The sequence below is a fragment of the Rhamphochromis longiceps genome, linkage group LG20 (assembly GCF_057381845.1).
Source record: "Rhamphochromis longiceps isolate RC_006_pf linkage group LG20, R_longiceps_female_GT1.1, whole genome shotgun sequence".
Taxonomy (NCBI): Eukaryota; Metazoa; Chordata; class Actinopteri; order Cichliformes; family Cichlidae; genus Rhamphochromis; species Rhamphochromis longiceps.
The window spans coordinates 23,116,382-23,140,502 of NC_140576.1; the positions used below are offsets into that span (position 1 = coordinate 23,116,382).

General features: G+C 39.6%; 2 protein-coding genes across 4 annotated transcripts; both read right to left on the reverse strand.

Annotated features, from left to right (window-relative positions):
• Positions 1 to 1,403: 1,403 nt before the first annotated feature.
• Positions 1,404 to 4,306, reverse strand: lmod3 (leiomodin 3 (fetal)). The gene is made up of 3 exons (XM_085394869.1): positions 3,766 to 4,306; positions 2,065 to 3,666; positions 1,404 to 1,870 (listed from the first exon to the last, which is right to left on the reverse strand). Exons 1-3 carry the CDS (start codon positions 4,051 to 4,053, stop codon positions 1,823 to 1,825), a joined length of 1,938 nt encoding a protein of 645 aa, XP_085250995.1. The 5' UTR covers positions 4,054 to 4,306; the 3' UTR covers positions 1,404 to 1,822.
• An 807-nt stretch (positions 4,307 to 5,113) lies between these two features.
• frmd4bb (FERM domain containing 4Bb) lies at positions 5,114 to 23,783 on the reverse strand. 3 transcript variants are annotated; one of them, XM_085394571.1, is made up of 24 exons: positions 23,648 to 23,783; positions 16,865 to 16,930; positions 16,013 to 16,107; positions 15,795 to 15,887; positions 15,497 to 15,581; positions 15,107 to 15,163; positions 14,993 to 15,015; positions 14,144 to 14,227; positions 13,386 to 13,451; positions 13,060 to 13,117; positions 12,888 to 12,974; positions 11,398 to 11,474; positions 11,042 to 11,180; positions 10,828 to 10,969; positions 10,442 to 10,575; positions 10,170 to 10,286; positions 9,391 to 9,619; positions 9,267 to 9,320; positions 9,024 to 9,171; positions 8,629 to 8,796; positions 7,632 to 8,416; positions 7,051 to 7,189; positions 6,638 to 6,757; positions 5,114 to 6,005 (listed from the first exon to the last, which is right to left on the reverse strand). In XM_085394571.1, the coding sequence occupies exons 2-23, from the start codon at positions 16,928 to 16,930 to the stop codon at positions 6,640 to 6,642; spliced, it is 2,964 nt and encodes a 987-aa protein (XP_085250697.1). In that variant the 5' UTR covers positions 23,648 to 23,783; the 3' UTR covers positions 5,114 to 6,005; positions 6,638 to 6,639. The 3 variants fall into 3 exon arrangements, with proteins under 3 accessions (XP_085250697.1, XP_085250699.1, XP_085250698.1); XM_085394573.1 differs by lacking the exon at positions 8,629 to 8,796; XM_085394572.1 differs by lacking the exon at positions 6,638 to 6,757.
• Positions 23,784 to 24,121: the final 338 nt, after the last annotated feature.

Consider the following 24,121-nt stretch of genomic DNA (forward strand, 5'->3'; position numbering starts at 1 on the left):
CTTCTTGTGGGACATCCATCCAAAGCTCTTCTTTGGATGTTGGCTGCCTTTTGTTCTGTTTTCTGTCAAGATGATCCCACATGGCTTCACTAATGCTGAGGTCTGAGCTCTGGAGAGGTCAAATCATGTCTGGTACTAATTCTCTGTGTGTTTTCCTATCAAGGAGTGTTTTTGCTACATTGGTGGTGTGTTTGGAAATATTGTTGTGATAAAAAATTAAGCTGTTGCCAATCAGATGCTTTCCACATGGTAATGTATAGTGGATCAGAACCTGACAGTACTGTACTTTCCTGCATTCAAAATGAAACAAATTTGATAAGATGTTTCCATGTTTTACAGATGGCTGTAGACAGTCATGGTTGTGCCCACCCCCACCCTGTAGACATTGAAAGTGATTTGAACCAAATTTCACATTTAGATTCCCTGCACAAGATGTTTTGCCACTGGTTTGTAGTCCAGTTCTCGTGTAATTTTGCATACCTCAGCCTTTTCTCCCTGTCTCCCTTATTTAAGACTTCTTGACATCCACCCTTCCACTCAGAAGATACCTGATGAAGCTTCAGCAAACAGCAGATGGATCAACTGAACGGCCACATGAATGTCTCAATTCCTCTGTCAGGACTTGCCTGGATTTTTCCCCGAATCTCTTAAGAACATGAATTTTGCATGCTGTTGTAGACAGTTTTTTTTTCAGCTTCCCACTTCTTCTTTCATCCTCTGCTTGCACAATTTTAAACCAAATTATTGGTAAATGATAATATACTGGTTCTTATATACCGGTAGTGCTTTTCTACTCTGCAGGAGCACTCGAAGCACTTAATACAATTTACTATTCATCATATTCATACAAACTTTTTTGCTATACCTAAGTTCTTTTTTCTTTCACATTGACACTATGATGAACACATCCGAGAGTAAGTTGTGGTTCAGTGTCCTCTCTAAGGACACTTTGTCATGCAGCCTTGAGCAGCCAGAGATTGAACTACCGACCTTACAGTTTGTAGATGATCAGCTCAAACTGTGTTAATTTTGGCATTTTTGTTATATTCAAATAAATGGCCTTTGCAAAGTACTTTATGATGCAGACTTTGTTCCAGATAAGTCTAAAACAAAAAGTATACTGTAGGATTTTACTGAAAAAAGAGAGAGAAAAACGACTACTGAATGGCGGATTAGTGGGGGAAATAAAACCTTTGCAGATATTTATATCTTTTGAATAAACTGTCTGGGAGGCATGAATTTACTACACAGATTATATGAGTAATTTTATTTTCTATATCCAGCGCTCATTTCAGGATGAAAAAATGATCCCCTCGGGATGGATGTGCGTTACAGCTAATGGCACCTCTACAGTGACCAGTGATGTTGAATTAATTTAAAAAAACATCCCCCAGCAAAGAGTGGAAGGTTTATATTATTTAATAGCAAAATGATTAAGTCACAAACATTTAATCAAACACGCTTGCTAATTCATTTTAAGCACAAAGATTAGAGAAATTGTTGTATATGTAGACATCATGAACAAATACTGTGTGAATACACTTTTTTTTCTTAACCATGCACTGTATTCAGAAGAGCTTTCAAATTATGAAAGGGTAACACGCTTTACTGTAGAATTAATACACAATATTTGGCTGTAGTCAGTGTTCATAATTGCTGTGACTTTGCAAAGACTATATCACGTATTGAAATAAAACAGAACTAACCAGTATTTTTCTCTAGGTAATTAAAGTTCAGTAGCAATTTGTACTGTTCATGTGAAGTGACTAATACTGAGCATGTGTAATAAAAACAAATACTATGGTGAAGAAACAGCAGCGCCTTACAGGAGACTCGTTTCACTTGATTCCAGGGCTTTAGGGAGAGGCACCTGTGAGAAGCAACAAAGGAAAAGAACAGCAGGTTTAGTTTGCTTTTTAGGACAATGCATGCTCTATTAAAACACCTTCAGAAAATGAAAGTGTTATGATAAATGCTCTTCTGTTTTGTGAGCTTGAACACTGTTCCACTTTTTGAGCAATTAAAAAATGTAATTTCAGGTAATACTGATTCTAAGGTACTCACAGATTTGAGATAAGCCACGTTGCTCTTTTTGATATCATTTAGGAGCTGATCACGAGGTGTGACGTCAACCTTTGGAGGTAATCGTCTGCGAGGGACAGGTTTTAAAGACTTGATCACGTCAGTCAGATTGGCCGTTTCATCCTCATTCCCTGCACTGCCTGTATCCTTCACTTTGGGAGTCTTCCTCAGTTGAAAGCTTGCCCTCTCTGATCTTCTATCATCTCTTGGGTCCAGCTCGAATATAGGATCCCGTTTTTTTGGAGTTCTCCTCAGCTGGACATCCTTTAATGGGTTTGCTGGTTCATCACTGGGTTGTTTGGGAATGCTTTTGTGTTTGATCTTCTTCTGGGGCTCTGGTTGTTCTGTCTGGTGTTGTGTTTGCACAACAGCATTCAGCTCTGATGAGGGTGGGGCAAGTCCATGCTCCTGTAGGAATTCTATGGGTGGTATGTATCCCAGCATCTCAAGTAAACCAGGAGGTAGATTGAGACTGCTCTCATACATCTGCATCAGCTCCCTCTGCTGCTTTAGCTGTTGCTGCCTCTGCTCTTCCTTCCTCAGCTGCCTCTGACGGTCCAGATTCCTTGTTAAAATGTTGGTCACTACCATCCTGGGCCCTGGCTGTTCAAAGTGGTAGCCCATCTTCAGAAGGGTGTTGTTGGCCTTGAGCAAGCGAGAGATTTCCATCTCTGCGTGATGACCTAGCATATGCCTCTGGTTGTGAAAACGCAGCTCTGTGAGAGTCTCATTGAACTGGAGGCAGCGAATGATGGCAACGATGCCTTTGCCAGTTATGAAGTTTGACTCAATGTTTAAAGTCGTAATGCTCCGATTCTCTCGTAGCATGTTGGCTAGATTGAAAGAAATATTTTCATCGACACCAGTGTTGGCTAAACTGAATGTTTTAACATATTTATTCTTCTTCAGGGCGTTGACATAGTCCACGAGCATCTCTTTGGGAATGTTTTCTATATTGTTGAGGTTTACCTCAGTGATAGAGGGGTTGTTTTTGCAGATCTTATCAAGTGTCGACTCCAAGTTTGTATCATTTCCTGAAGGTCTTGATGTAATTTTTATATTATTGAGTGAAAGCTTCGGGATTTTCAGTTTACCTATTTTTCTCTCTTCTTTCTCTGGAAGCTTCTCATTGGGTTCGACTGTTTCTGGCTCCTCTGGAGCCTCTTGGGGAGGCAAACATTTTGTACTTTTATTTCCTTCTTTCTCTTCAGTGTTGTGTTTCAGAGCTAAGGTCTCAGTAGTCTCCTTTGTGCCTGAGAAAGGCTGACTGCCAGTTGTATTTTTTCCTGGTGCTTGTTCTGTGATATCCAGAGGCTCTGCGTGTTCATCTACATTTTCAGGTTGGACTTCAACAAGTTGCTTCGTCTCTTTCTCTCTTCCCACATCTATTATTTTGTCCTTTTCATCCCTCTCATCAACTTCTTCAACAATTTCCTCAATAATCTCCTCTATAATTTCCTCTCCAGTTTCACAATCTGCAGCTTCTTCTTCAGTGACTTCCTCTATCACTTCATACACCTCATATTTGCCACATCCTGCGTTTTCTTCTTTTTCTTTCTTTTCAGATTCCTCCCTCAAGGTTTTCTAAACAGTACATTAGGACATTAAGATTAGAACTATGACATTAATGGTATGCACCAAAAACTGAATTGTACATGAACCTTTGCTAGAGTTATCTCTTACCTCACTGGGCAGGAGAGTAGCAGGCACTCTTTCTTCCTCGAGCATACGTTTAGACTCTTTCTCCCAGTAGAGGTAATCAACTAGGGATCTGTGGTCAAACGTCCCTGTCGGAGGTTTTTCTGTCTGGTCCTTCTGTCTCTGTCCTACTGGTACACTCTCATCTGGTGCAATAATAACATCCATCTCACTCTGAAGCTCCTTAAGCTCCTCAGGCGAAAGCATTGCAAGGATTTCATCCTCATCAATGTCCTCTTCGTTGAGATCCTCAAGGTCTCTGCCGTTAGACATATTTGCACTGAAGTTTTAAAGTTGTGTTTTCCTGTCGATATCAAGGCAAAACACAACTTTTTATCCAATCTCTGACTCAACACAGAGCAAACTGGGAAGCCTCTGACTTTGACTTTAGCTAGAAACCGTTTGATCCTGCCTCACGGACTAAAATAAACCCTGTGAACTACATGGAAGATATTTACGGTACCAACAGGGGAAAGACATGCTAACATTCTTTTTTCAGACCCTTCTGCCAGCTGCCCTGGTCATCACAATCTTTTGAGATGACAGTTGCTTCAGGCAAAAGGAAAACGCTGGATTGACTGCAGCAGGTGCGATGTTTTTACAGGCCTAGCGGGAGGGCTAACATGTCCCATGCAAACAGAGCTCCTCCCAGAGTTACACAACAAACAAACCATGAGCAAAAAGAGTTAGCTTGTTTTCAGGGGTTCGTTATCACAATCCCTTTAGGCCTTGTATACACCTAACCCACAGTTAGGTAGTATATTTTTCTATATGTTTGGGCCTTTCATCCACACGTAAACATAAAAACTCCTTTTAGAGTGAAGATTTGCAGTTATCTTCTTTATTGAAGAGACCTTTGTTGTTTGTACACTTTTGAATGAACAGTTTTTCTATTGTAAGGAAAAACTTGTTTCTCCCACTCGAGCAAATGTTGGGTTAATATCTTTAAATATCAGCTTTCTAGCTTACTAACTCAAAATTTCTAAATTTTACTCAGGAGTAACTCAAAATGTTGAGCTAGTTTACTATCTCATTAATAACGATGAAAGTAATTACCAATCTTTACAAGTGCTGGGATACAGATATTTCCTGGCTAGCTGATTTGCAGTTAGCTAACAGCCTGGTTTTAGCCTATGTTTGTTGGACAGATAAGAGGCTGGGATTAGTCTCCTTATGATGCTTGGTGAATACCATTCATTATCATTAACATTATAATTTCTCAGTAAATAGTTTGATTTCTTTAAGTTTTTCTTAGCAGAACTCAACCATTAAGAACTGTGCAAGCTTCACAAAGAAAGTGACAGCAGGCATATTTGTGTCACACATATGTTTATTCACCTTTTATTTGAGTGGAAAATATTTTATGACAACATCTAACAACATGTAACTACACACTGACTGTACAAATGTGTGAGAAAACAATGAGAAATGGATATGTTTTATGGCAGTGGTCTTCTGTTAATATAAAAAAGTCTGAACTTTGTTTTTGTTTTTTTTAATCCAAAAAAATCTATTTTCTCACCATGCATTTTAAAACACAATAAAGCACTAACAAAGACTAATGGTTCTATAAACAATATTGACATGATACATTCTGATTTAAAGAAATGGAGCGTCATTAAATACACAGCCTGTTCTAATGATGATTAACCCAGCTTTTGTCATGTCACACTTGTAAACATGCCCAAGCTTTGCCTTCAATCTCGATGTTATATTTAAGATGAGTTTTATCATTTATCATGAGAGAAAAGTGGCAATTGTTTTTTGTTTTTATTCTATAACCTACTGATTTGTATAAGGCAGTAGCTAGTTTCTGTTAAAACACATGGTGGTGGATTGAGTAAAAACACGTTTGTTAGCTTTGTTATCTTTTAATACACAGTACGGTTTGAATCCAGTGTGGTTGTGCAACATTTTAAAGTTTCTTGACACATTCTCATCTGCCTGTACAATTCATCCAATCCAAGGCACATGGGAAAATCATTCAAGAGTGTCATCACTGTGTTTAGAGATTACGACAACGTGAGGACGGTTTACACCTCTCTGCCAAAACCAAAACGAGAAAACACCTTCAAAGACGAGGTTATGGCAGCCAAAAACATTTGTGTAAAGCCTGCGTTTCCACTCCATTCCCTTCATGTGCTGCTGGCTATGGCTTTATTTGTGCCACAGTTTGGTTTGGTCCTCTTCAGTGGATGCTCATGTAGCTCCCATCAAGGTAAAATCTGTACAGGCAATAACACAAGACTAGGTAAGATCCACTGCAGTAGTTATTTGAGAACAAGAAACAAGGCTGACATTTTAAATAAAGCTGATGGATGGAAATGGAAATACATTGCACTTTAAAGTCCACCATATTTTTGAAGGCGTACAACATGACCAGGGCTTTATGGAGTAAATGGCAAGGCCTTTTCACTCTGGCAATATAACTTTAGGAGGGACAGTATTGGTTGTTTGGTCACTTTTGTCCAGACTTAAATATCTCAGCTGTTAGGATGGACTGCCTTTCAGATGTTCATAATCTCATCTTGATAAGGCTTGCTAAGCTTTTATCTCCCGAGTTTCCTTCACTGCTACAAAAAGACTGAATTTCTGTTTTCTGCATTCGGGTGGTTTTAGTATGTTTCTAAACATGTAATAATCCTTCTTTGCCTTGATATATTAGGTGCATGGCCTTGATCATGATGACTGATGCATTTTTGAAAAAATGGAGCCTCAAAAACAGCAAAACACAGTGTAAAAAAAATAGATGATATATATGAATGAGCTGTACACGAATAACACGGATGACGACGGGATGTCTGAATGGAGACGACTGGCAACACGACACAAAGTGGCCCGCTGTGTTTGGTCTCACCCTTAAGTGCTAGAAAGGTTGTCTGATGGTTCAGCTGCACTAGTGGCCTCAGCGCCAACCACATCTACTGACTCACATTTTTGGGGCATTGTGTCAGACTCTTTGTTTTCTGGAGAATTTCTGCACACATGAGCGTAGAGCGTAAGCCAAGTAACGAGAGGAAGGAGAACAGATCACGCTGGCAGAATACAATCATAAAATAAAACCGCTCTTTAAAAGAAAAGCAAAAGAATGCAGAAAAATACACGTATCATCCAGATGTAGAGGAGCGGCAGGGTACCCGCCTACCATTGTGTTAAGAAAGTAACAATCAGCATTTTAGTTTAATCCAATGATTATGACTGTCTCTAACTTATTGACTTTATTTATAACCACAGCCTCAGTGTGGAGATTCAGTGAACTGAAGCATTCACCTGTTATGTGTGGGACTGCGGTTGTACAGGGATGCTGAAGCTCCAGGATGAGGGTACTGAGGTGTGTCAGGTGCATCAAACTCTGTCAGGCCGACTGCCAGCTGGTTGCGCCAGTTCCCTGTGCTCTCTGCTGAGGAAACTGAAAAGAAGAGAAAAGCATGAACACTCAAATAACGCTGGAGTGCACAATATCTCAAAAGCCTCAAAAACGATAGTATTTCTCTCACACAAAATACTATGTGATACTTATTACTTTGATAGTTTACGAATGTATATCTTTAAACCCACAAACTGTGTCTATTTCTCACATGGCAGCCTAGAAAACCCTGTGATAGAATAAATGAAACCCCTCAAATATACACAAACAACACATAAATAAAAATCCTGTGAGTAGGAAAGCAGCCTACGCATCCTAACATCAGTGACACTACAGAACATGACCAATTAACTTGTAATTATGATTTTTTTTTCATGTTATTAAACCTGAACAGCAGCCTAATGTTTCCCTAAATTACAAACATTGAAAATGATTTTTATTTTATTATTGACAATTCCCCTCACGCTAATGCGTTTGACTGTACCTGAAGAGAAAGAGGTGGCTCGGCTCGAGTGGCTGAAGGCCGCCGGCATGGTCTGATATCCCAAGCTGAGCTGAGAGCCACTGTCAAAGTCATATCCAGCCAGTAATCCCCTCCCTCCTTCCCTGTGGCCTCTGTTTCGGTGGTACCAGCCTCTCAGGTGCTCTGCAACCAGGGCCTTCTGCATGTTCTTGGCCAAGAGCTCATTTCTAGGCCCCTCTCTGGTCCGTGGTGGCCTCACTGTTGCGTACGGATTCTGAGAAAGATTATCCGCCCCATCACTGCTGTAGTGCCTGAATCTGTCATGTCCGTGATACCCATTCATTTGGTAGGATGGGTTGACGTTGTAGTGGCCTTCGACTTCATTCTCATATACATAGGCACCATTAGCATAAGGCTCCATGTCCGGACAGGGGTAGCCGGCAACATAGTAGGCACTGGGTGCATAGTGTGGTGAGGCCTCACATGAATAACTACAACCAGAATGGTGCTGGACCAAGTTTGGCATGCTCCCAGTATTACCATACACTTCTACTTTTCTGTGAAGACGATGCATGGTTGAGGTACGGGAGTCCAGTGTACTGTAGTGGGAGTTGGCAGCCCCGCAGTAGTCCAGACTTGACTGGCTCGTGTAAGAGGAGCAATCTTCTAATACCTCTGTGCTGTTGCTGCGGTGGGCCGGTGACAAGATAAAGACGGGCTTCTCTGAATCTCTGTCTTTTCTCAGCCGAGGCTGAGACTCCAGACTTCCACTGCGATGCCTGAAGCAATGAGGAGATCCCTCCAACCTGGGAAAATGACACCAATTTCAAAGTGTCTTTGAGAAGATCACGATTAAGATACGGGATATTATTTTTGGATTTAGGTGTTAAAATAAAAGTTAAGGTTTTATGTGAAAGCATGGTAGAAGGTTAGGGTATTAAGAGAAGCAAGGGTTGGATTAAATAAAGTAAAGAAGGATAAACACTGGCTTGGCAGGGCAGGGGAACAAAGATCACACCTGAGCTGACTGCTGCTGTAGGCATTGCGGGTCATAACCGGGGTGGGAGGCATGCTGCGAGGATCTCTAGGAGGTCTGGGAAGGGTTTTATAGGGACTACTGTGGGTGGAGGAGACCTCTCTTGGATTCTGGTAGTAATTGGAAGCCTCCTGGCCATCAACAGCTAATCTAAATGGGTGCAGTATCAAAACAGGATTTAAAAAAAAGGAAGTAAAAAAATGTGAGGAAAGGAATGAGGCAAACATGACACAACAAATACTATGGGCTCTACCGATGCATGATGTCATCTGCTCATTCTGAAAACAGCTTAAAATAAAATATAAGGCTGTAAAACGAATTAGATTCCACTCTACGACTCACACAAGCAATAAACAGTTTGAACAGAAAATCCCAACCTGTTGTGGTTCTTGTTGTGGTGATTATCCCGTGGAGATGCCTGTCTCTCCAAATCAAATTCTGCTCCCAGTGATCGCATTGGACTTAGTTGAGGGGATCCTTGGACTGACCGTGAGCGTGGCCTTTGACTGAGACTGTCTGAATCATCTGATTACAAACACAGTGACAAAAAAGGACACTCCTGTTTTCTGGGTTTGGTCATAATAAGAAAGCATCACCTGTGTTGTAGATGTCTGACTCACCATCATCCAGTGGGAGACTAGACAGAGAGCTGCAGTTTGAACGAGCGAGTTCATCTGCAGGAAAAGAAAACAACTTGCTGTGACTCGATCTAACACATTCAGTAACAAATATCTTCCAACGTACCTGCAATGATGACTGAGGACCGTTGTGTGGGCTTTTTCCCCTTCTTGATTCTGTACTGGTTCATCTCATCCTCTATCTGTTGCAGTTTCTGCATAGCATCCAAACAGTTTCTCCTTCTTTTCTTCTTAACAGTTTTGCACAGTTCTGGTTCATTTGCGAGCTTCTTAGCCGCCTCCACAATCTTCTGCTGAAGGGCAAATCTGCTCTCCAGGTTTCTCAGGATGGGATCCTGCATAAATCAGAAAACGTAGGTGATAACCAGAGATAAAAATAGAGAGCAAGCATTCAGATATTCAGCAGGTACATGTAAGTAAATTAGAAATCACTGCCATTTGATACATGTGCTCACTGAACATGTTACAGAATAGATCTAATTAGAGTTTCATATCAGGTCGACCTAATTAAAATTATTATTTAAAAAAACGCTGCAGGTGTAATGCTCTGACTGCTGCTGATGTTTTCCTTATTATAATTTCATTTTAAAAAAATAATAGAATAGACTAAAATAGCGTATCTGTGTCTTAGTAGACAACAGAGCCACCCACTGCAGTGTGTAACACACAGTTGGGTTTGTAATAACGTAGAGAAAAAAAAACTGAGCTCCGTCAGACTTTAGCTGCGTTCCTTGCTCAGTTAATATTGGTGTTATCTTTCTGTGCAATTTGCTGACATTATTAGAAATCTAAAAAATAAAATCTAAAAGTGAAACAATTCCAGTGTACAGCGTTGAAAAAAGATACACTAATCGTTTATGCTTTAAAATGCAGTTAAATACGCACCTCATTGTAGGGAAAAAGGTCATCTAACTTGAAAGCAGTGCCAACTCGCCGTCTGACCTGTGGTGGTCTTTCACCTGAAGAAAGGGGATACTCTTTTGGCAGTTTGCCGGTAAGCTCCTGAAAGCACAAAACAACAAATCCTCTGGACGCTTAGATGAGGTGAGTGCAACAACAGAAACAATTAATCTACCAGCAGCAGAGCAGCGGTTTATTAAAGGGAGTTTTTGAGAAAAAATAGACCGATATAACTGTAGCACAAAATGATTTCTCACCGCCTCTCTCAGGCAGATCTTCTTCAGCTCTTTTGTTTTCTTAGCCAAAATATCTTGAATCTCCTGTTCCTTTTTTCTTAGTTCAGTGAGTTTTTCCCTCTTTTGCTCTTCACTCATTTCAGAGTCTGCTGAACCTGGAAAAACAGAATTCTAACTGAAATTGCCAACATAGCCTACCACACCCATTAATATAAAAATCACACCCATGGCATGTGTACTGTGTGACTCCTTCACGTGTCACCTGTTCTTTTTAAATCTCATTCAGCTGAATGTTTATAGCTCTTTGTGACGATAAATCTGATCTGAAGTTACAGTTTTACATGTAAAAGCATACAAACAAGTTATACAGAAATGTGCTTTCGTTATATAAAATAATTATAACCAACCTGTAGATACCAAACTCCCATTGCTGGCTGTTATGAAGTTATTCTTAAGGCCCACATCACCCAGTCTGTTTATTTTCGCCCCTCCATGCTCTGTGAGGTCCATTGCAATTTCCTCTAAACTTCTTGTTGTTCCGAGTTTAGCCTACAAGAATGAAGAAAACGATGTAAAACAAAGAGCAATAAAAACGTGCAGTGACTCATAGCTGACACTTACTTTGCTTTGCTTTCTGTCCAAGTAGAACTGATGCTGACTAATAGCCATGACCCAAATGGTCTTGATTAAAGAATGGCTTGCATACCACGTGTGGATGAGTAGCCCCGTCTGCCCAAAGGTTCGTTTGGTTACTGCTCTCCTAAACAAACCACGGAAAACATTACGCTTTTTTGGTCACAGTTAAACTAAAAGTTGCAGTGAAAATGATGATTTTTTTTTAGATACATTTCTAAAGATGGATGATATCAGTGTTAAGAGCTAAACAAAAATGAAAACAACATAATAATCAACTTGTAAAAACAGTCATTGTAAGAATAGCAACAAGCATCTCTACACGAGGATCCCCCGCTGCTCACCTGTGTGGATCATTAACTTCTACGGCAAACTTTTTCTCACGGAAGTACAAGTTTTCCAGCTGCTTCCACTGGTACAGCTGGTGGTAAAAACACGAAAAACCATTCCCAATGAGAGAAAAGCATATGTGTTGTTCACACTCTGAAATATAGCACCTTGGATGTTTGGATAATGCGCAGAGTAATGTCTAGTTGTATCTTCATATAAAAAAATTCTTCATGTATTTCTTTTTCCAAAAACACCTAGAACACGATAACCATGATGGTCATGACTAATATCAAAAAAACTATGTTGAGCAGGTGTTTTCTCAAGTCTGTTTCAACCACAGTTATTAAAAAGCCAGACTGTAACATAAACTGTGATTAAAGTCTTGTCTACCTGGCATGCAAAGTCTGCAATAATGCAGGTGTTGGAGAGAGACGAATACCATAAGGGGTCGTCATATAAACACTCATCATTTCCATCCCCCTATCACCCAGGTGCTCACTGACAACAGCTTAATATGATCAATCCATTTAGGTTTCTGACTCACTGTACGTCTGGACAAGATCCGAATGAGACACAAACAAAAGCTTACACAGAGTTTTGTCCGCTCAGGTTTGCGTAAACCAAATAATTTCAAAGGGTGATAAATATTTAAGTCATAAAATACATTCAAAGTTGGCAAGACAAAGACGTGTAGTATTTAGCCTTACCAGAATAATAGATCCTCACACGTCCTGTGTGTAAAGTTATTAAGTCTTCCCTGGCTTTGCTGTCAATACAAAAACATAGTTTGTACTGTCTTCATGTCAGCTCCTGACTTGTCTCCTCAGGTATTCTGCGAACATGCAGGCTAACGCCCAAATCCAACCCCTTCTTTCTTTGACATCACGAGCTGACACTCTCTTTCCCTCTCGAAAGCGTACCCTGCAGCTGTCAGCTTGCACAGTTTTGCAATGCATCAGGCAGCGATGGATTGCATCATGTTGAGCAATACAGAGGTTTAACAGGAAGGCATTGCTAGTGATTTAATGCAAATTGCACTGAACCTTCACATTCTATCGTAATAGCAGTTCGGTGCATGTCTGCATCCCGCTGCACTGGGATGTACTGAAGTCACCTAGTGGAAGACATAGCTGACAAATCACTCATATGGGTGTTTCTCCTGTCAACCCACAAGCTAAAACAATACCAATGAAACGGGAAAAGCAAGTTCGCAATGTCTCCATGATTCTCCAGAGTTATTCAAAACTCACTAACCTCATTAAGGATAAGTGACAGCCTCATCTACACTGAGAGTTTGCTCTTTTTCTTTTCAAGTCTAGCCTTGTCTGGCACAGCTGAAGCTCAGCCTTTTGCTCGAGTGAAACAGATGATGCGTGAATTAACACACCGTGTGCAACAGCAGCAGTCCTTACACATGCCTTGTGATATCATGTTCACAGTCAGATTAGTGGAGCAGAGAAAAAGCAGCAGCCATTTTAAAGATCGAGCTCCAGGGAGTGTTTACCTTCCGAGGTTTTAATTTATCCTGGAGATCATACTGGCCAATGCCCTTATAGCTGATTCCAAGCCACCATGGGATCCCCTGTTTATCCTGTAAGGCAAGAACAGAGCTCCTATGGTTGACACAGTTCCAGGTGCAACAGCTGTCATGTCATATTAATCACAAAAAGGCCTACCTTAACCTCATAATAATGGACGCCATACGTTGGCAGTGATTCCACCAACGTCAAATACCTGGAACAAAAAACATTTATTCAAACTTCCAGCTGCTTTTGAACATCTCAAATGTGGGAATCTGATCTCTGTTTAGTGAATCAGTGTGATCTCGCTGCAACTGAAGGGGAGCTATTGATTTCTATCAGATGATGAGAAAAGGCGTGCCAGAGAGGGAAAGGGATGGGGAGAGGGCTAATGGAGGTGAGAGTAAGATTAATGAATTTAAAGCCTAAAAAGATTCACTGTCTTCCTCTTACTCGTGTAGCAACACAATTTAATTACTTACTGCACAATGGCCTGTCCTCGAGAAACACCTTTCAGCTGCTTATAATATTCAATAACTCGATCCTCACTGTAATGTTGCATAAATGAGAAGGCAATATAGTTAGCCGGGGAAAGATAAATTGAGGTGTAAACAAATTGTTTTAATTTAATTGATCAACTGATTGTTAAAAGACGAGTATATATGGTATTCTACAAGTTTCTTTACACATTCAATTTAATTAAAGGAGAGTTATTATGTTTATTATCATGTTCTGTATTGGATGCTTATATTTAACAGTGTTGGCATGTATACTATATGCTATATATTAGCATACATAAACACAGTTTCAGACTTTTGGCTGTGGCTCTATATGACATAAGATACAGCAGCTATCCGTAATATGGTCATTTCAGGCACACAGCTCTGGCTGAGAACACTGGAGCCCCGCCCAACTCCTGTTCTTCTGTTTGTGAGGGGTAGCCAATCAGAAGAAAGCTTGCTTAAAGGAAAGAAGACCTTAAACAGAGAGGAGCTAAAATTGATTTTTTTTTTCAGACATAAGGATGAACCAGTAGTGTCCAAATAGGCCTAGTATAATGTATACAAGGATCATGCAAAGGTAGAGTCCAAAATGAAAATATGAAGCTGGGAATTAGCATAAGTCTCCTTTTATTACCTGTAAACTTAAGATTTTACTAATGTCTTACAGTATTTTCTCTGTTTACGGGCTTTATGCACTTTGTTGCTGAATGTAAAAACATGATTTCCTGTGAACTTACCAGTATGCAAGAGATGGGTGTTCCTTGAGTACTTTGGTGGGAAGAGTAGGTAGTTTCTTCAAATCAGCTCGAGTGTTTTCATCACTAAAACGGAAAAGAAGACAAATGTAACCGTTTTGGAAGTTGATTTAAAAATCTTGACACAACACCTCTCACTGTATCTCTTTTATTCTAGTACAGGATCTGAACGCGGTGGTGTTTTTGATTTTTGTTTTTGGTGATATTTATATATATAATCTCTTTTAATCGACAAAGCAAATTTTCAAAATAGCTCTAAATATATTGGGATCTACCTAGAAAATACTATATTCCCAATACCCATGTCAAGTTTTAAAGTGAGTATGAAATTTGCCCTAAAAGTTAAATCCACCCTAAATCCCAGAGGAAATAGTGAACATATAACCACTGTGTCCTCAGAAACAGCTGTGGCCTTAGCAGCAACTATAATACAGAACATACTGACATGAAGAAATATTTCTACACCATCATACTTCATCAGCTGACCAAAACCAGTGCCAACATGCACAATAACATGCAGTATTACCTCTGAAAGCACCAAGTATAATAGCAAAAGCCACCACAGTTAAACACAGCTATCCGTTACTGTGTACATTGTAAAGGTGTATCTACTCTGCAATACTTAGCTTCTATCAGCACTCTGAGATTCATTAGTTGCCTGGTGCTAGCTGCTCAGCACTATGTGGTGAGCCTCACATAACACTGCTATTGATTTTTGTTGTCTGCACTGGAGAAACAAGTGACCTATTGAATGTCTTCGCTAAGAGCTTACTATTAACTCCTCCTGCTGCTGTTAAATACTTCTTAACCAGCTGATGATGATGCTCTTACCTTGTATAGTCTCCTTTAGCCTCCTGGTGATGAACAGAACATATATCTTATTAGATGGCATGCTTTTAGATGTGGCAATTAATGCATGTTTACGAGGCTATTAAAAGCACTAACCTGCAAGGCATTTGCAGCTAATTTGAAGACGTTATCACTTTCCACTTCAATAATCCCCTGAGAGACATAATAGACAAACAAAATAAAAAATAAATATGATTCAGAAGTGGAAGCCTGTGGAGAGAAAGCTTTCCAGATCCAAACATAGAATCTGCTCTGCGTTGCCCTACTGTAACCTCTGCTTATTCTCCAAATCAACCCCTGTATTATCCTACTCTCTTACGCTGTGTGTTTTACATTCCAGCTAGCAGAGTAAGAAAAGTGTGCCCTGCAGCTATTGTCTGCTGAGCTGAGGGTCCAGAGACAATGAATCATCACAAACTGTGATGAAAATAGCAGGATCATTTTGCATTGTTTCAAAATCGAGTAAAAATAAGAGAAAGCACTTACACTGTAGACAGCAGATTTGGCATTCAGGTAGAACAGCTCCACTGTTATGATATCTTTAAGTTGTGTTATGTTTTCCACATAAAACCTATGAAGGGTGAAATCAAATGCATACACAAAAAACCCCCATAAAAGACAGTCAAAGACTTTCCAAACACTGATTTATACCATCAGCTTTATCACAAATGAGTTCTATAAAAATCTCTGGATAGTTTCTTGACTAAACTATAAAACGCAACGTTAACAAAGTACTGCACCCTGCTGGGGAACCTGGGTTCTGCATGAAACAAGAATTTCTTACCTGACCAAGAAATTCAGGGCAATGGGCCCGGGCTTCTTTGAAAAGTCGTGATCAAGGACTCTGCGGTCCATCTGCAACCACTTACACTGGCCACTGCAAAAGTAAACAAACTGTAACATCAGAAAGCTGCCCTTTGTAATCATCTGCCAACATACACTTGCACACATGTAAAAATATCCATATCACTGAAAAAAAAAGAAACACTGCAATTTACATACTTGTCATCAAAAAAGGCCAGACCAAAAAATTCCTTCTCTTTGAGGTTGAAGTGGGAGGAAACCAAGTCAAGGAGTTCATAAGACAGAAGCTTTGGCTGAGAAGGAAGTCGTAGATATAAACAACTACTTTAATCAAAATTATACACAATTTTTAAAAGTCAGTGTGTCAAAGATACACTTGATTCATTGAAAAGTCTGTTGGAAATGGGTACACAGAGAAAAGAATAGTGCTGATGAGACACTATACTATTTGATGGTAAATAGACAGCGTTTATATGACACCTTCTTGGTGTTACTGACCACTCATAGTGGTTTACACACAATTTCACAAGGACACTGACATCCAGACCTGAGTATCAAACCACAATCCTGAGGAACCCTGCATTTGCTATGCCCTGGCTGTTTTCACAATACAGATATTTAGCTTATTTAGCTAAAGAGGGAGTCCAACTGCTCAGGGAACATGCAATAAATTGGAGTTTGTCCACTTGGGGGCAGCGGAAAATAAGTTGTGAACACACCTTTGATATGTCATTACTTTTTAAGGAAAATTTTAGTTGACAGTTGTGACTCTTTTGGGCCACCTGTACTATATAAGTCCACTTGTCATTACCTTAAACACTATTTCAAATTTTAGCTTCACAAGCGTAGGAGAAAAATATTCAGCTTTTCAGCTGCTAAATGCTTCATTATGTTCAGCTTCTACTCACTACGTTAAGATGATGAAGCACTCCAGTGAGCTAATAGGAACTGCAGTAAGCATAGGTGATTACCCAAAGTCCTTTTAACATTATGCATAAATATCACAGAATTCTTGGATCCATTTTAATTATTGATTTTAGTTTTTTGTACCTGAACCAGCAGCTCTAGCTTCCTGTCATCCAATAAGTGCACTTGGCACAGTTTGCCCTCAGTCATCTGTAGGGGGAGATAAAAGGAAGTTCAAGGTCTGTGAAAGCTTTCATAAACACAAGAGACAGTTATATCAAGATATTCATGTGTTAGTAGAATTTTTGTTTTTTTGTTTTTTACCATGATGGCATCTGGCATTTAACAGTTAACGTATTTACAAAAGACAAAGTGAGCAAAAGCCAAGGTAGTAAGCACAATGATCCGTCTCAAGGAAAAAAAAGAAAAACATGACACTGACGTTGTTTGTTACAATAAAACCATTGTGTCAAGGATTTGTTGCCATAGTAACCAAATGAGGGATTTGAAGTCCCTACATTTTGAACCTTTCACATTTAGCTTTTAGTCGCACAGCTTTTCCAACAAAATCATTTTTTTATGAGTATTTTTATTTCTTGTTGCTTTGTGCCACTTACCAAGATCAACTTCTGTTTTACAATTACTGCAAATTTACAAAATCTCACACATTACTTCTTTACGTCAAGCTTATACAACACTAATATAACTCTTAAATACAACATATATTAGAATAAAAGTCCTACAGGGCATTTTCTCTGAATGATGACTTGATACATTCTTGGATAATTATAAAGATTTCAAATGAAATCTAATTACATTTTTTACCATCTTGACAGCAAATAGAAATTACATATTCTTCCACTATAATTAATTTTCTACCTTTTTGCCAAAAGAGTGAAATCAAGTCCCAAACAGCAAAAATGTGTTCACAGCAAATCATAGCAAAACTAATTCAACTTCATATCATATTTTGACTTAACAGCATTTTTGCGCTTCAAAAACCCACCCTTATTGTAAAGATAAAGTTAGACTGACCTGGACCAGGAAACACTGAAAGCACTGTGCATTTGATAAATTAAAAACAACACAAAAATGACAGATTGAGGTTAACCAGTTTTTCAACAAAACATCCTCAGAAACTGAAAAAGGTACACTAGATAGATCCAGCGGCCTCCTTGTTTGACAGAATGAGGCTGATCGCAACTTCTAACATTTGTAGCAAAACACGCAGCTGCTGTACCTGGTAAACCTCTCCAGGGAGAGTGCAGGTGTGGATGCATCCCTGACTAGATATCATCTTTAATACGTTTCTTCTCGTGGATCCAGACCATGAAATTGTTGGCTCTGACTGAGCATCAGCAGCAGATCATCAGGTGTAAACAGCAACTTGTTCCTTAGGTTATTTGAGTGAGGAGCCAGGCCTCTACTGTGGGCTTATAGAGTGTGAAATCAACAGCTGACCTAAGGGGGGGAAGGCTGAGTCAGATGGCTGACCACAGTTTAGTACGCTCTGGTTCTTAATACGAACAAAATGGGTCACACAAGAACTATAAGCGGTTAACCACGTCTATATCGTCTGTTAAGTCAGACTAATTCACTTTTATATTATTGTTATTTCAGCACTGTGTCTGTTACTGTCTGGCTTAATGTGAAGAAGTTTATAAGTAGAAAACAGCTTCTTAAACAGCCATGCTTCACAGAGGAATTTTTATGAGCAGTTATTAGATGAGCAGCTGAGAGTCAAATTCATTTGGGATGGCATACACTTATTATGGAATATAAATGAAGTGACTGGGTGGAGGATTGATTATTTTTAGGAATCTACACCATTAATCATCTGAAAGCTGTAATCAGTACAAGAACTGTTATTTAAATCCAACCCAGCAATCCCAGATAACCCTTCAGTTTTTCAGAGAATTAAACACAACTGAGATACAGCGAGGATTGTGATTTCAAACCAATGGTTATGAAATAACTATATGCACAAACCTTTATCTGACATTTCATGCTGTAATGTATACATTATTATGAGCCAGCAGACAGCTCTATGAGGTCAACCAAACGTAACCCATTCAGCAAATAAAATCAAATAAAAGGGCAACCTTGAACCCCGTGGTGCTAAGACAAGCACTGAACCGTTGTGTAAAAATAGGCATGGCAGACAGACATCAAAGAACTGTCAGTCTTTTTGTTTGTCTCTCTAGAGACTGGACAGGCACTGGCTGAGCATGGTGCCGCAGGCTGCAGGTTTTGCTTTAGTCTGGGAGCCTGAGGTTGGTATAAAGGCAGCTTTTCAGATGTATGCGTGCTACAATGAAATGTCCCAGCAGAGACTTGGAGATGGTGCAGATGTGGCCTCCGTCTTATATGCTGCTACAACTGTTAACAAAGACTACCCATGTATGTTGCGGCAAGACATTCAGATGATGAGATGTAGCTCCTTCTGGTTATGAGAAACTGAAAATAAATGCTGTTAATTTTTGTCTTATATACTCGACAGTGAAAATGTCAAGCTTGCAAGTTGTACAATAGCCAACAGGAGAATTTCTCTGCCTCCTGAGTAAACTGGCCGTCAGTATTTAATACATCACACTGGTTAAATGTCATGTCCAGACTCCAGCACATCTTATCTTAGTTTCCTGTCTTCATGCATTATTGATGAAGGTTGGTATCACAGACAAGTGTCTGTGTTTACATGAAGCCACCTGGTACGATTGTAAATTGACAGAAATTATTATACTATGTGCATTTTTTCCAAACTATTTTACTTCATATGTGTTGCATATAAACATAGGGAAAAAAATTATGAACTCCAAAATACAATTACAGGTACAGGTACAGACACATGAAGCCTAAAGGAACAAAAATGAAATCTGCCTGTGAATTCAAGTGGCTACAAACAGGATGTGACATCCAATACAATGTAGCAGCAAAGGGAAACTCACTAACTTCAGTGTTTTGAATTCAAGAGATCTTACAGTTCCTCTGTAATGCTATGACGATGTACGATCATCAGATCATTTTCTGCAGCTGAGGACTCTACTGACTTTACAGATAATCTCCATTTACGGGACTTGGGGAATGTTATGGCATATATAGGAAAAAAAGTCACGCCTAGAGAGCTGTGTGTCAAGTCGGATAAATGTCTTCCACTGACTTGAATCAGCATCGTCTGGGACTGAAGATTACAAGTCTGAAAGGGAAGAGAATCTGGGGGCAGGGGAGGTGGGGGGAGTTAAATAGAAGTGACCAGACATCTGTAGCCCACCTCTTGTCTTTACTCTGGGCTCCTTTAGCCCACTGCCAGCATGTCATACTTGGATCTTTAACAGAACCAGCAGGTGGGTTATGTAGGTGTCAGTGGGAAAGAATGCAAAGTTATCTGTTGCTATATGATAGTGTTACATATAATACTAAATCTGTGAAGTACTCTTGTTGATGACCCTTGATGACTTCAGAGACTGTCTGAAATAGAAATGGATAAATTAAATGATTAAAAATACATCACTGGAATCATTTGTTTTAGTATTCTCTGAACTCTCCTAAAGAAACAAACCTGACAGGATTTTTAATGAGTATTTATATCAGTCAAAAAAGAAGAGGTCCAAGCACAGAGCAGTGAACCCTGGTTATAGAGGCAGTGGGCCGAAGCATACAGCAAAGGATTATCTCCTCATCTGATATCTCACCATGACTCATGCTGTCAGTGGTCAAATGGTATCTGTGTACGTCTTCTCACAAAGAGAACCTGTCTGGCTGTTTGTGGTATCTGGGAAATTCAAGAACACAATGGGGCTTATGATATTATGGATCTATTAAAACCTGGGATAAATATCTATTTTTTTTTTATGACACAGCATGTCTTTGATACAACAAGGACGGGCTGCATCACAGGGGACAGATTCATGTGAATGATGTCATCATGCAGCATGAATTTCTATTTCCAACCCATAAAGGACATCTACAGAAGGAGACTGTGATATATATATTTTTTGGCATTCTTACAAGTAGCAGCATTCTTTGCAGCAGGGTAAAGCTGCCAGCAGAAAAGCTAACTAGCATACTAAACATCCAGGATAATCTTAGTTTCGGGTCCTGTCCTTTCATAAGCTCTTCAGAGCTCAGAGTGCTTGAAATTTTGTTCCATCTCCTATTGCAAGAACTGATTTTGACTAATTATGACTGTGTCTATTAAAAAGAAGAAAAGCTATACAATTTCAAAACGAGACAGCATTTGCATTTCATTTGATGGTGCATGAGTAAAATATAACTGAAACCTAGCTCGATGTACTTGAAATCATAACCGAAACCCCACAACAATCCTTGAACATATTAATACGTCTGCATTAAACATATTTTTGTTGTATTTTAACAAAGCTATAAGTGCACAAGTCGTTTTCTGAAAGCTCTTTGCAGCTGAACTAAAAGAGTCACCTAAATAAACACATCCCATAAGCCGATGCCTAGTAGGTACCATACTCAGATTTACTAACCAATACAAAACAAGCAGATAAAAAAGGCGTATATATGAATACATATGTAATACTATTTTGCATGTATTTGCTCATAAAAGAAAAAAACAGCTGGAGCAAAGTGAACAACTCATATTAATAGGTGTATGAATGCCTGCACCAGTCTATCTAATAAAAACTAGGACAGAAACATACTGCCATCTGTATCACTGCTTAGGCTTATGAATCTACATTATCTCATTTGTCTTTCTGGTCTAATATCAGTGTTATACTGCAGTATAAGCAAAATTATTTTTCTATACATGGTACATACATGAGAAATGGTACATATTGGTGTCTAATATTTCACCAGAATGCAGGAAATTAGTGCAGTAAAGCACTACAGGGTCACATAGACATAGACAAGAGACATCAAAAGAGCTTCATTAGAAATAAAAGAGCGTGGATATTTCTGGCTTAAAATCTGAGCTCGTTACTTTGTTGGAATATCTTGCTATGTAAATGTCAAATGAAGATAATGAAGCAATATTACCTTTTGAGATAGTGTTTTTAGTTTGTGCCCTTTATCTTGTAAATTCATTTGTTTGCCACAAGGTTTGAAAAGCTCTACACTTTTCCTAATCATAGTTTGCATACTCAGGTTACAGATATCATAAAACTATCTGAATGCAGAAATTCAGTTCTGCGTTTAAGATAGATCATAACAGAGTGTCCGAAAAAGCAAAGACTAGCTTGTGAGCGGTGAACATTGGTGAGGTTTCCTATATTTGCCCTCGTTTGAGGCTGTCCCCACTGACAACACTGGTATCTCAAACTGCAGAGCTTTTCTTTTGCAAACTACTGCAGTGACTTTCTGCAGAGCACGGGAATGTGGCACAGAGGCACAGACATGCATGGGTGGAGAAAATGGAACATGACCAACTTTCAATGATCTGGATAAAAAAGTAACCCTTTGAACATCACCATATAACAGCAACGTGGGCTGAGATGCAATCAGACTGTGTTTTGTTACCTTTATCTCAAATTAATGGCACAGTATGCCAAGGATGAGAAGATTTTTTTTGTTTATAAATCTATTAATCCATCTGTACTTATTCATAGGACAAACTAAGTCCCAAAACCTCACCTGCTGACCTGTATCATTTTGCTGCTCTATACTTTACCATATTATATCTATCAAATTCGGTCCATCTGTGTTAAGCATATCAATATAAGATTAAGGCCCATCCAAAAATAGGTCTCTCCCACTTTGTCTTTAGCACATTTCTCAGGATGTCTCAGGAGGCTATGATTCTTAAATGGAAAGCTGCCAACTGAGGGCTGAGACATTTTTAGTAGCATTAAATGCAGAAAAGAGCATCTCATCCACATTGGGCTCTCATACTAAGTAACAAGTTAGAAGGATGTGAGAAAACAGGTCGGTTTTTACCAGGCATCTTATGACACTTTTACCTTTCAAATCGTTGTTCAAAATGCACAAACCCCACCAACTTTGGTGATAAACGACACAGGATTTCCTCTTCAGCAAATGGGAAAAGCAACAAAGCTTCATGCTGGACATGTGTGTCATACAGACACAACCATTACAACAACAATTCCTGTTTACACTGTTTGAAGCTTTAAATACGCCCACACACGCATCTCTTCCTTCACCTCTGACATAGCATCTGCAGGTCAATGTCAAGTTTAGCTGTACTTATCTTCCAGCCAGAGTGTTCGAGTCAAAAGACGAAAAAAGTTCGAAGGTAACATGGAGGCGTCAAGGAAGATATCTCGGCTTATACTTAAAATGAAACTGTAGCAAACCGTCTATTGTCCTTGTTAATCCACGCTAAATTTCCCCCTTGTAGCACATGTGCAGGAGAATAGATAATTATACATGAGAAAATCAAATAATGATAATTGCTTTGGTCAAGCATGATTTGCTGCTGTTCTGGGTAAAATGATGATTCATCCAGGATTTTTTTATTCACCAAGTCACACTCCCTAAATCAGTGTGCTATAGGTTTCTGCATGATGCATTCATTCAGTCCAGTGGCCAATAAATTACTTTTTTTAAACTTAAACATGCATCTAACGATCTCATTTCATATCGTCTTATTCTCTACAATCAGCAGCCTATATGGCCCACGGTACCCAATAATGAGACAAGCCCACCGGGGCCAGTTTCCTCTATGCAGGGAGAACAATGAATGTGCTACTGTAGGCTACTGTACATGGGTGGTTTCCACCTGAGCCCCATGATTAGCTTAATGTGTCAAAAAAGGGAAAAAACTACACCCTATTTTACTGAGGAAACACACCAGTCGCGGCTGAGAGCCAAACCCATGCTGTTGTAATTTTCATTGATGCTCCCTCCTCACATCACATGCAGGCATGACTCAGTCTACTTTTGTCTCCTCACAGCTCATTGACGCTGGTTCAATCTGCCCCACCGCACCACATATCGCCTTACCTTTGCACCCCTTATATCCTGCTTTTGGTATTGATAACGTGAGGCTTCCCCTGCATATTGATCAGCTTCGTTCAGCTTTCTCCACGGCCGCTTTTACCAGGGAGGAGAGCCGCCGTGCAGCCGCTGTCCATGTTCATCCTCCGGTACTAGGATACTGTAGCACACACACACGCCTCGTATCGAGCCACAGTTACCACGCCTTCACCCGCCGGCTATTATGTGAACAAGCCCAGCATCTCCACCCTCCCTCCCTTGCTCTGCCCCCCTCCTTCCCTCTCATCCAGCAGATGCCGGCCGGCCTGGTTCACACTGGATCCCCATAACAATGAAGAGAGACTGGCTTTCTGTTGCATCTTCAAGAACCTTTTAAATTTATGCTTGATTTCATATCATGAAAACCCCAACAAACACACAGTGTTCTACACACATATGTGTTTATATTGTCGTGGTAGCCCTTAAATAAAATGATCTTCG